Here is a 10,047-nt window from a genome sequence, read left to right on the forward strand (position 1 = left end):
CTTATTTTGAGGGGAGACAACAGCTCAAGATCTGAGGTCATGGACTGGGGATGTGTGCCTCTGGATGAGAACAGTGGCATAGGACTGCCTTGGTTCTCTGTCCACTTGAGGCTCTAGGATGGGCTCTGTGGTTGCCTGTATTCTCTGGTCAGGCTTACTAGACAGTCAGAACTGTCTATACTCAGCAGCAGATGAGCCTATGACTTAGCTTTCCTACCCTTGTGAAGCAACAGGATGGGATCCAGGGCCTGCCCTACTCCTTGTTGAACAGAATCTGTCAAGAGTATACACTGGATGTACATTGGATATCCTGGCAAGGCCACAGTTTTTCTCTGCAGACAGTAAAAGCCATAGGCTGTGCTCTCTGTTCAAGTGCCACTATAAGTAGCACTGTTGATGGGCTGTCAGCTTCCAGTGTGCTCTGTAAAGGTCCCTGGCTGGGCAGACTGAAGTCTGTATTCAGCAATGACTGAGGCTATGAAAGAGTTTCCCTGCCCAGGTGCAATTGGAGAAGCAGCTTCAAGGCCACTAAGGTTCTTCATATGTGGTCTTCACTCAATCTGACTAGTGCCCCAAGTTCCCTGGTTGTATAGGGCCACTTATTTTGCTCTGGGGACCATCACCTTTGCTTATCCACCTTTCAGCTTGAGCATTTCTGGGTAACGCAGTGTCCAGGTGTTCTCACCAGCCCCTACTATCGGGTGTGGGCAGGGCTATGACTCAGTTCTTCGTCATGGGCAGACCAGGTTCCAGGATTGGCAAAACTCCTTGTCTGAGAACCCAAATCAGGCAGACCTGCTCCCCATTGAGTTTCCTGGTCAGATGTGCCACCAAGTTGGTTCTGAAGATAGGCAAAACTGCTCATAGGGACTACTCCTTGGGCTTTGCAGGTAGGAATGCAGTTTGCTAAGATCTGAGTGCTGGTTGTTGGGAGCCTCTCCCCCTTTCTCCATCACAATCAGACTCCCAGTGGTTGAGTCCTGCAGGTTCCCGTGCAATCCCTGTGGGGTGAATCCAGAGGCAGGGCTACTGTGAAGTGACCCACAATACTGGGGGCCCTGGATGCCACCATAGGCTCAGGGGAGACCTCTCTGTGTGGTGCTGTGCTGGCCTGGGGGCAATGCAGTCAGCATGTAGCCATTCACCTTACCCTTCTAATGTAGTCTGACTTGGTCTCTGTGGTGCAGGGCCTGCTTCAGCCGTCCTCCTGTGTTCCAGAATGTTCTCAGTGGTGTCTTGTCCACGGATTGTTCTTGTGAGGGGAAGGGAAGTCAGGAATGACCTATGTTGCCATCTGGGTGATGTCACTTCTTGCACATATTGAAGAGAGAAATCCTGAAATGTATTCAGTTACGTAATGCACATGGTTACCAATTTGGTACTATATTGTAGAATCATCCTGGGGAACACATCTTTGATCCTGCTTTTATTTCCCACTGAGTACCCAAGGCTCAAAATTAGGAGAGCTGGCATTAGGCTGACAGGAGGTGACTGATTTCCGATCTGTAAAATGAGAACACCTCTTCTGCAATAAACTTTAGGAAATAATATTCATGTCTTTTCACAAAGTAGTTTTCCTTTTGGACATCTATCTATAGCCAATGAACTGAAAAACAAGAGGAAAAAAGATTTATATGTAAAGATGTTCTTACAGCATTTTTTACAATTGTGAAGCAATCTAAATGTTTATCTATAGGCAACTAATATTGTATTAACTAAGTAGAATTTGGCAGCCATTACAAATACCAAATGGGAGTTTTTTTCAACATAGAAAATGTTTAAGTTAAAATGTTTGTGCACATATTCATAATTACATAAATTAGAAAATATATAACAAAGTGATAATTGAATAGCAGATTCTATAATTTTACTAACATACTTTGACCTACTTCTAAAAGACACTACTCAAAATTATAACATAATAGTGATTTATTGTCACTTTATTCTTGCAAATGCCCCAAGTTGAAGGTCATAATCTCACACATAAATGTAAATATTGCCAACCATTTGAAGTTTTTTTTTTCCTGGTTTGTTTCCATCTACAGATTTTCATGGAAAAGAAAACCAAACTTGAAATTTAAAAAAAAAATGTCTCTTTACAGGTATCCCTCTGCCCAAAGAAGATGACATTTCTGCCCCCTTGATCTCCAGCTCACCAGTGAAGGAAGCCCGGGTGTATGAAGAACCCTCAAGTGAAGAGGAAGATAAAATAAAAGAAGAGCCTTTGACTATCTCTGAACTGGCATACAGCCCAAGTGCTAGCCTGCTCCCCACCCCAGTTGATGATGAGGAGATTGACATGCTCTTTGACTGTTCATCTAGGCATGAGTTGGAAAGAGAAGACACAGATTCGTTTGAGGAACTGGAAGCAGATGAAAATGCCTTTTTGATGGCGGAGGAAGAGGAGCTGAAGGAGGCTCATCAAGCTTTGTCATGGAGCTATGACATTCTGAGCGGCCATATTCGGGTGAACCCACTGGTCAAGAGTTTTTCCAGGCTCTTTGTGGTGGGTCTGGGCCTGCTGCTCTTTGTATTCCCCCTGCTCCTCCTCCTTTTGGAGTCAGGTATTGATCTCTCCTTCTTATGTGAAATCCGCCAGACACCAGAGTTTGAGCAATTTCACTATGAATATTACTGTCCTCTTAAAGAGTGGGTGGCTGGCAAAGTGAACCTCATTCTCTACATGCTGGGTTGCTCATAAAGTACATATCTCATATGACTAAGGGCTATATTCAATACTACTGATTTGTTTTTTTCGCAAATGCCTGGTTCTGAATGGTCATGGAACTGTCAAAAGGTGTTCCTTGCTCAAAACTGATTATTCAGACCTCTAAGTTAGCTTCCCATAATTCACTGCACTTAAATAAGTTTAAATCAAATACAGTAATTTTAGTTACAGGTCAGGAAGATGACCTTTAAATAACCAAAAATGTTTATTTTTTATTATATCACAGGCATACTCTTTATCTATTATATAATACATTTCTATTATATCATAATACATTGAGCTAAAGCAGGTAGGTTTCCCCTTTTTTAATAGTTAGCATCATTATAAGCTGTAAGGTTCAGAATCAGAATTTTAGTAAAAATCCAAGAGAAAGTTTTTGAATATAATCCTTAGTGAAAATAATGTCCTCTAACCAATGCCTATACAACTAAAATTTATGCTGGGTTTTTGTTTTTTTAAAAATATTTTTATGTGTTCAGAATATTTTGGTAAATTTTTAGCAAAAAAAAAAGAACCCTCCTGGAGTTATTTAATTGTACAGACTGTAAGACTAATGCACAAAAGGTATGTTGGGAATTTTTTAATGTTTTGGCACTGGTTTGTTTAAAAAAATATTTTTGGCTGGAAAAAAAAATCCCATAATTTGTTGTTAGCTACATATGAGATAGAAAATAGGTAGAAAGACTGTAGTAAGTAAGCTCTTAAAACAAACGATGGAAATGGAGGATGTAGAGACAGCGTCAATCAAGTGGACACAGGGTGGGTAATTTTTCAAAGTATTGGACAAGATGACTTGTTTCTTTCATTTGCATTCTGCCTATATATTTTGGCTAAGGAAGCAGAACATTTTTAAAAGAAAGTGAAACTCTAAAAAAGTGAAAAAATATGCCAGTTAATTGCATGTTATTGTACATTAACCCAAGAGTGGAAGCAGATGGGAAATGGACAAATAGCAAGTAGCAAAAAAAAGTTTTGGTGAGGCTGGTAGGCTAGTGGTGGTAGGAAAATGATCAATTTTATGAAAGTGATGGCGATACAACGTGTGGGATGATGTAAAGAACAGTGTACTCGCTGTCCAAGTTGACATGAATATGTTTAAAACAGTGGATCTAAATAAAAGTGCAGAAACTTTAAGGCACATTTTTGGTCCCTTATGCTGTTGACTGTGATTCTGTGGAAGATCTAAACTTCAAAGGAAGTCTGTGTACGTGGTGGGGACAGAAAATGAAGAGAATGGATTCTGGCTTTTTGATAAATGCCAGTGATCTTTTGCGGTGGTCATTATTTCTCCTTGCCTGTTTTCATTAAGATCTTAATTCATTCATAATTGGGACTCTCATTAAGAAAGAGGAGGGGACTCATTAGATGATATATTATTTCAGCTTGGGTGAAGTAGAGGGGGTAAATGTTCTCTAGTACCTATCTTCATACCATTAAATCCATGGCAGAAAGGCTCTGATGCCGTCCCATGCAGCATCCTGACTAGTCCTGTGGTATAAGTGAGAAAGGTAAGAGTATGGAGCTTTGCGATTTCTCCATGAATTCAAAATGTTCCATTGCCTTCATTTACCAAGAGATTGGGCTTCCTGTAATCTCTCCCAAACTCTAATAGACACTTTAGCTCTATGTTAGCATAATTTCCTAAATGGTCATTCTAGTCCTACTTATTCATGGAGCTCTGAGTGCTTTATTAGATATTTAATTTTGAAAATGAGTTTTAAAAGTCAGCTCATGAAGCCTTCAGTTAAGCAAACTTATAATGTACATTTGGCATTAAGTTGGTAGAGTGTACTTTTGGTGATCTATTTTGCATTTTAATGTTTAATATCTGAAATTTGACAATATACAGATATATTTCCTATGGTTTATTTTGGAAGTTTGCAAATGGCCAGCTTTGAAATTAAAGTTTTTTCCCCCTTTTTTCACATGTCTTGGAAATCATACTATATGATAGAAGGGCCCTCCAGTGTAGTCTGCAATAAATTAGTCCTTTTTCTAATTATGCTTCAATTTCTAACCATGATAAATCTAGCTTTCATCCTTTTAAAATAATATTAGATAATATTTTTAAATTATAGAAGTGATATATTGCCCATGATAAAACATTTGAAAAATACTGATAGGATAAATATCACACATAGTCCAACTGCACAGATTTATAGTAAGGGGTAATAGCTATGTTATTTTTAACATTTTCAGCTAACATCTCTTTTCTCTTTGGCAAAAACTTGACTATTGACTAGAAATGTTTTCAACTGAAGGAGCTAACAGGATAGGGTCTGCTGGATTTAAACAATAGCCACCAAAAGTAAAAGTGGGATCCTGAAATGCCATTTTTTTCAGCATAGAATAAGAGCCTTTTTAAAAATACCCCTTAGTTTGGTAGAAGGCAGTCACCAGTTGCCTGAATGAAATGAGGAAAAACTGCTTCCAAGATGGAAAGTATACCAGAGGGGACCCAAAAAACCCAGAATTTATTGACAAAAATTGTGTATGTATTCTTCAGTCACCCTCAAACTTCTCTCCATTTGACGTGATACACCTACCGAGACATTTTTTCCCACTGCTCAAAACAGTTTTTGAACTCTATTTTGATGCCTGTTAGTGCTTCTATCTTTTTTTTGTTTCACCATTTCCACACTGGCAAAAACCTTTCCCTTTGAGGACTTTTTTCAGCTGGGGAAACAGAAAAAGTTGCTTGGGGTGAGATCGGGTGAATGGGGAGGGTGGGACATGGGTCCTTGCCTGGTTTCCTAAAGATCTTAACTCATTTATAAACAGGGTCATGCCGTTTTTGGGTGAAAACTGCTGAACACTCAGCGCAGTGTGGGCAGGTGTGCTCGTAAATCAGTCATCATGAAGTGGACAAACATGCTGAAAGAGTCTTCAAAAACAATTCACTGAAACTGAACACAGCCTCTCACAACAATGCCAGCTGGTACATGGATACAGATGGGTTTCTAGAACACTCACCTAGCACGGAAAGCCTGTGCTACAAGGGGCCCTCCCTCCAGAAGATAGATAATTCTGATTTTTTTGGGTCCCCCCCCCTCGTATGATATAGTGAGATACAGAGCTCAAAGCAAGTGTGTGAGTATATGTATATTCCATATTATTGGTATATGTGTGTGTGTGTGTGTGTGTATACATACGACTGATATGCCCTTCATACACAGTTGTATTTACTTTTCCCCAATTGAGGAATTTTTCATGTTATCATTCCTTTTCTCTCTTGGATATCATGGTGGATAAAAGTCTCAAAGGTTTCAATTTTCCATGAAAATCACTGTGTACATTTGTAGTTATATATACACACATATATGGCAAATACATATACACACACAGTTTTGTCTTTAGTGCTAATGTGAGCTAGATCATGAAAAAAATGTAGGTCAAGTATATTGTGTTTCTGTCCGTGCTTGGAACATATTGTAAAATGTTATGTATTTGGAGTATATTTTGTGGCTTGTTTAATATTTATAAAATCAACTCTGGGAAGAATTCAAAATGAATTAATTTGAAATACTAGAGATATGGGGGCCATGTGATTGGAGCCTTATCTTTGTATAGTGACATTTGCATTTCTATGTCAACAATCAGATTGTTTTATATGTTAATATGGTGGCAGAAATCCCTAATAAAAGTACTCTGGGGAAAAATATTTCTGCAATCATTTAGTTTTATTCAAAGCTAAGTTGTATAAATAGCCTATTGGGAAGTACAGAAAGGCACCATCTAGGATGATGAAATGACGTCACCCTTGAATGGTGACAGTATGAAAAAAATAGTCACAGGTACTGGATGGAAGTAATCTTTTGCAGAAGCCACCCTGGCTAAAGGCAGGAATACTGAGTATACTGGAAATGCACCCAAATATAAGAGACAGCTATGGCACTAAGATAACTGGAGAAATAAAAAATAGAAGAGGAGTGTTCTGCATGACAGGTAGAAGGAAAGATTTCAGAGTGTTAGAAATTAGTGCGTCCTCATTGCAGGCCAGAAAAAGGTGCCTTCCTGTGCTAGAAAGAGCTATGTCAGACTCAGGTCTGCAATACTTGCCACTAAACTTCTCTCTGTTCATGGGCTCTGAAAGACTCTTACTATTCTACTAGCTTTCCATCCATACAGCATGGCCCATCACAAAGCTAACAACTCCACACCTGACAGTTAAATCAGAGGGTGTTATTCTGAATGAAGCAAAAGGGACTCTTTACCACAGGAACAACATTCATGTCCAGTCAAATTGTACCCAAACTGTGGTGGCCTCTTAAATCTGTCAAATTTTTTTTTTCAATTTTATTGAGATAATTGATGAATTTCATTGTGTTAGTTTTATGTATATAACAACGATTTGATATATTGTATATATTACAAAGTTTAGGAAAAAAATCCATCACCTCGCATAGTTACAATTTTTTTTCTGATGAGAACTTTTAAAGTCTACTCTCTTAGCAACTTTCAATGCAATGCAGTACTGTCAACTGTAGTCACCATGCTGTACATTACATCCCCAGAACTTATTTATAATTGGAAATTTGTACCTTTTGACCTTCATCCATTTCACCCACTGGAGTGTGGGAGGTGTGGGAAGTCTGTCAAGTTCATACCCTGCAGTCCTCAGAGGTCCAGGCTACAGAGTACAGGCAAGAAGAGGAATTCACTGGTTAGTGTTCAGGCATGATGTGACATGGCCCTGCATTCCCAGCTGCTAGCAGCTCTAGCCAGTTTTTAGGCTAGTGTCTGCAGACTGGAAGGCTCACACACAATGGCCTGGGCTACTGATTCATTGAGCGGTCCAGGTTCTTGACCCAACCGTGCCCCTTGGCAGGAACCCTTTTCCTCATTCCTATCATTTCTTGCTCAGCCAAACAGGGGAAAGATCTCTTAACCATACTCCAGCTTGGAAGGAAAGTATTGGGGAGTAGCTTCCACCTTTGGGGTAACCTTGGGATGGTTGCGGTTGATGAACTTGAGATTCTTGGGGCCAACTTTCTCTTCTGGGTGGAGGTAATGTGCTAAAAGTCCCTGCTTACTTGTCCTCCTGCTTCTCTCTCTCTCTCTCTCTCTCTTTCTCTTGGACCTGCTCTTGGGCTTCCAGTCTCCATGCAGTAAACAGACCCAGCAGGACCTGCCGTGGTGGGCCCAGCCAGGACTCTGCTCTCCACAGTCCAGCCTCAGTTTCTGATGGGGCGGGTAAGTCTGGCGAGCCCTGCCCAGTGGGCTCAGCTGTCACCACTTCAGGAGGAAAGAAGCCTCACTTGGGCCTTAGATCCCAGCTGTGTTCTCCAACGTATTAATAAAACTGATTTTAATCCTCTTCTGGTCACTGTGTTTATTGTGTATTGGGGACTGGGATGTGATTCACAGTAAACGCACTCCATGTTGGGGATCTCTGCAACCTCCAGTGTTGCAAGGAAGGAGTGGAGAAGGCTGCTCCTGGCTGACCCTCAGGCGTCAGGGGATGTCTGTCAGTGACATCGGCCCTGACAGGCTTTGCAAATGGGTGAGGGAACTTGGGGCTTAATATTAGTAAAGAGCAGAGGATTAGTGGGAACCTGACCGCCCTGTTCTTTACCTGTACCTGATACTTATCCCAATATCACTTTGGAAAGAGAACCAAGGCCACTTTCCTGGTTGTAAAGGAAAACTTCGTAGGACAAAGGATATGCTTTGCATGGGCACCGAGTATTGAAACAAGTCTTGCAAATTACAACAGCTCCTCCAGCTAACACTGATCACTTTGAGTCTCCTCATTTATAAGAATTATAATTTTGATAATTACAAGGATTTTGAGTTTTCCAAGGGAAGTACCCTTCAAGGAAGAGAACACACTAATAAACCAATACTAACTTCTACTCTGCTTGGCAGTTACTTTTCTTCATAAGTCAAAAGCTCAATGTTCTTGTGTAAGTCTCCTGTAATTTTCTGGGACTGAATCAGCTTCCTTCAATCCTGAATCAGCCTGAGTGTCTTGACAACCCTGAGCTGCTGGTTTTGCAAAGTTGCAAACAGCAGTGATCACTTAAAGGTACTGCTCCTGAGCTGTAGGATTACTATATAATGAATTGCATAAACCAGGACTCTTTTGAGAGTGAAGGGGGCGGGGCAAGGAGGTTAATGATTATGTCACAGCAACAGGTGTCAACGAGGACTGTTCCAGATACTCTGCCACAAGGCTTGGACCGGTGAGCTGGAAGCCCTCTTTCAACAATTCCTCCAGCCTGGTCCTCTCAAATACTGACAAGGTGGAATAGGGAAGGATTACTGCCCTATAATCATAGCTCTCCTGCTTGCCATGGAGAACCAGATCAGAGTTCACCAAAATTAATTATATCATGTGTTTTAAACAAGCTGTCTGGCATTGAATATTTAATGCTACCTACTCAATTTGTTTACTATTTATAAGGTTGACTTTCTTTTTAATATGAGGCAGGTAGAGGGTTAGAATGATCTCAGTGTTGCTTTCACCTCCATAGTCCTGAATTTGACAGTTCTGAACTACACATACAGAACTCCAATGATCAGCTTAACTGTAAGCAACCAACTCACACTTAGTACCCTCAAGATGGAGTTGTGCAAAAGCCAACTTGATAACCTATCATGAGGAGTGTCGGTCAGCTTGGTACTTGCTTGATGCTGGATGCTCCACCCATGCTCTTCCCATGCTACCAATGAGGACAAGGGACCACAGCTGGAAAGCTGTCCCTAGGGCAGTCTGCCCCAACAGATCTGTCTCGGAAGGCCCAGAGGTGTATAATACACATTTTACTCCAAATCTCCCATTTTTCCAAATTTCTCGTGGTAGAGGCTGGGAGGAGATCCTAACACTTCCTCTTCATCCCATGCACAGAATTGGACTACATTTCCCAGCCCCTCATGTTCTTAGGTATGACAGTATTCCTGAGTTCTGACCACTGGAATTAAATAGGAAGTTGTCTGTATCACCTTCAAGTCCTGGACTAGATTTGTACTAGATGTCAAAACTTGCAGTGACCTTGAAGCCACCAGTGAAGGATGTTGGAGCTACCAGCAACTTGGATCCTTGAGTGACTGTGTGGAGCAGGGCACTTCCTACCTCACCCTAAACTAGACCCATCTTGGACTGTTACTTGAGCAACAAAGTCTTACCAGAGCAATTTCCAAGCCCTTTGCTGTCACCATGCCTTCTCCTACTGCTGCAGTTGCGAGGTCCCCCAGGAAGGTGAGTACAGCTGAACACAGCTTTAGGAAGAGCTCAGAACTGGAGTTTCCCCAGGAGATTCTACTGAAGAACCACTGTGTAGAGGGGAGGATATTGCCTGTTGTGCTTGAGAATGCCA

At 41.0% G+C, this 10,047-nt stretch overlaps 1 protein-coding gene across 2 annotated transcripts in view; it reads left to right on the forward strand.

The window, feature by feature from the left end:
- The window catches only part of FRMD3 (FERM domain containing 3), a 255,507-nt gene extending 247,604 nt beyond the window's left edge, over positions 1 to 7,903 (forward strand). Inside the window, exons 14-15 of one of the 2 annotated variants that reach the window (XM_054582987.1) lie at positions 2,103 to 2,564; positions 7,827 to 7,903. In XM_054582987.1, coding sequence (XP_054438962.1) covers positions 2,103 to 2,564; positions 7,827 to 7,840 — 476 coding nt within the window. In that variant the 3' untranslated portion in view covers positions 7,841 to 7,903. Of the gene's footprint in view, positions 1 to 2,102; positions 6,390 to 7,826 lie in introns of those variants that run through there. The other variant, XM_054582986.1, reaches the window with a different exon arrangement.
- The last annotated feature ends 2,144 nt before the right edge of the window (positions 7,904 to 10,047 follow it).

This window comes from Pteronotus mesoamericanus, unplaced genomic scaffold, assembly GCF_021234165.1.
Source record: "Pteronotus mesoamericanus isolate MK-2021 breed Mesoamerican mustached bat unplaced genomic scaffold, CSHL_Meso_final contig_73, whole genome shotgun sequence".
NCBI classification, from domain to species: Eukaryota; Metazoa; Chordata; class Mammalia; order Chiroptera; family Mormoopidae; genus Pteronotus; species Pteronotus mesoamericanus.